We start from the raw sequence: 1895 nt of genomic DNA, 5'->3' as shown, positions 1-1895 counted from the left end.
GGGGGGGGGGATTTAGGACTTCCCGAAACTTACCCGGGAGGCTGCCATGACACCAACCGCCTGCCACCGATCGCCTCCCTAAGAGAGCTCCATAGAAAAATCACGGAAGGGCACGTGAAGAAGATGTGGATGGAGTCTTCCGAAGTCTCGCATAATGGGCAATTAATTCTCATCGATACGTCCGTTTCGCTTCAACACCTCTACTCCCGAGGGGAGGCGGCCTCGAACCAATTGCCAAAGAAAGATCCTAATCTTTATAGGCACATTCATCTCCCAAAGGAGATTGAGTTCCTCTGAACCAAAAGCGCTGGCTTTAGCCATCGAGAGCCTTACTGCAATTTTTTGCGTCCACAAAATCAAAGTGCAGGATATGTTCCTTTGGTAGTAATACACACACAAGTTACAGACAGTACAGTGTTGTTGAAAGCTTATAAAACGTTATATATAGAACACCAGTGCTGTTGATAAGTGGAAGCTAGTTGTAGAGCACAGAGAAGTACAGCCAAATCGAGCAGGTAACGCATTCATGGCACACTATTATTCTGATGAAGCTTGAAGATGATAAGCCGTTTCCAGTTTTGTTAGGCGATGCAGTCAAGCCCCAGGCACCCAATCCACAAACTCCAGACCACCTTCCTCGTCTGAATTTTTTTTAGACAGACAATTAATCGTTGCAAGGCAAAAAGCTATAGAGCAGGGTTGTTTGTAAACACCCACGTACTACCTTTCGAGGTTTTTGGTATACGAGCGGCCGTGGCACCTTGTAGAGGTCCTCGTCCACGGCCCCGGCAGCAGCCACGCGCTTGGTCGCGCTGTCAGAAGCCACCCTCCCTCCCATGCCGCCGTCCAGCTCCCGCAGCAGCTCGCCGCCGTCGCTCTGCTTCTCCCCGACTTCCCTCCTTATCACCTGACCGAGGCCGCCCAAAATGTACATCGGACCCAATCAGCCAACTCCATCCTAAAAGGTGACGAAAAATGACAAGCCTGGAAACCCAAGCATGTCGTGTGTGCGTACCTTGATCTGGGGCGGCTTGCGTGGAGACGGCGACGCGCCGAAGAGCACGAGGCGGCGTTCACCGCCACCGGCGTCGCAGCAGCGGCGGTGGCGCTTGAGCAGCCTGGCCTGCATGGCGAGGTCGAAGTACTGCGTGATGGGCAGGTCGCTGCAGTAGTTCCACACCCCGAACGCCGGGATCTGGCACCCCATCATCCTCTGCTGGACACAGTTATGTAGCACACTCGCATCAGCATCCAACGATATAGTAGTACGAGCTAGAGAACCAAGCCGACAACGGCATGCTTTGTTGGACTCACCTCCATCTCCATGTCCATGTCTGTGTGTGGGCGAGAAGGTCTTCCGATGGATTGATCAGGTCAGGTGCCGTCGTGGCTAAAGGATCGGTGGCGCAGAAAGGTGGTGGCGGATTCGCGGATTTATACTACTACCGGGGATGGGAGCATTTCGTCGTGGGGTGGCAGCCTCCTAGGGGGAGCGTGCGCCATTCAATTGCTGCACGTAGAAGGGCAGGGGGAGCAAAAGGCTGGGCGGCCTGCATGCATGCTAATCGCTGCGCGCAGCTGCGTTTGAGTAACACACTGTGCCGTACGCACTGCGATATGCGCGAAGCGGGCATGCTCGAGCGGTGATGGATACCGGTGGCGGTGGGTGAGTTCGTTAGTTAGATCCGGCCATGGGCGACGCTGACACGCAGGCCCGGACTTGGATGAAGGTTCCACGGAGCCTGATCAACTGTACTACTCAGGCCAACTCCACCGCACGACCCCATTTTATCCAGGTGTGTCCGTTTGAGGTAAACTGGACATACCAGATGACCTAGCGGCAGATCCTATTTTACTTTTTTGTCCGTTTCATGTCCGTTTCACCCCATCTCTGG

The 1895-nt window shown here is 54.2% G+C and overlaps 1 protein-coding gene across 3 annotated transcripts; it reads right to left on the bottom strand.

Moving 5' to 3' along the window:
• Positions 1–347: 347 nt before the first annotated feature.
• LOC119340669 lies at positions 348–1516 on the bottom strand. Of its 3 annotated transcripts, none has more exons than XM_037612594.1 (4): positions 1315–1516; positions 1016–1216; positions 725–907; positions 348–632 (listed from the first exon to the last, which is right to left on the bottom strand). In XM_037612594.1, exons 1-4 carry the CDS (start codon positions 1330–1332, stop codon positions 582–584), a joined length of 453 nt encoding a protein of 150 aa, XP_037468491.1. In that variant the 5' UTR covers positions 1333–1516; the 3' UTR covers positions 348–581. The 3 variants fall into 3 exon arrangements, with proteins under 3 accessions (XP_037468491.1, XP_037468489.1, XP_037468490.1); XM_037612592.1 differs by having other exon boundaries at positions 348–641; positions 1315–1506; XM_037612593.1 differs by having other exon boundaries at positions 348–641; positions 1016–1213; positions 1315–1501.
• Between the last annotated feature and the right edge of the window lie 379 nt (positions 1517–1895).

The sequence above is a fragment of the Triticum dicoccoides genome, chromosome 7B (genome assembly GCF_002162155.2).
Source record: "Triticum dicoccoides isolate Atlit2015 ecotype Zavitan chromosome 7B, WEW_v2.0, whole genome shotgun sequence".
Classification (NCBI taxonomy): Eukaryota; Viridiplantae; Streptophyta; class Magnoliopsida; order Poales; family Poaceae; genus Triticum; species Triticum dicoccoides.
This window is presented reverse-complemented; position numbering and strand designations above follow the sequence as displayed.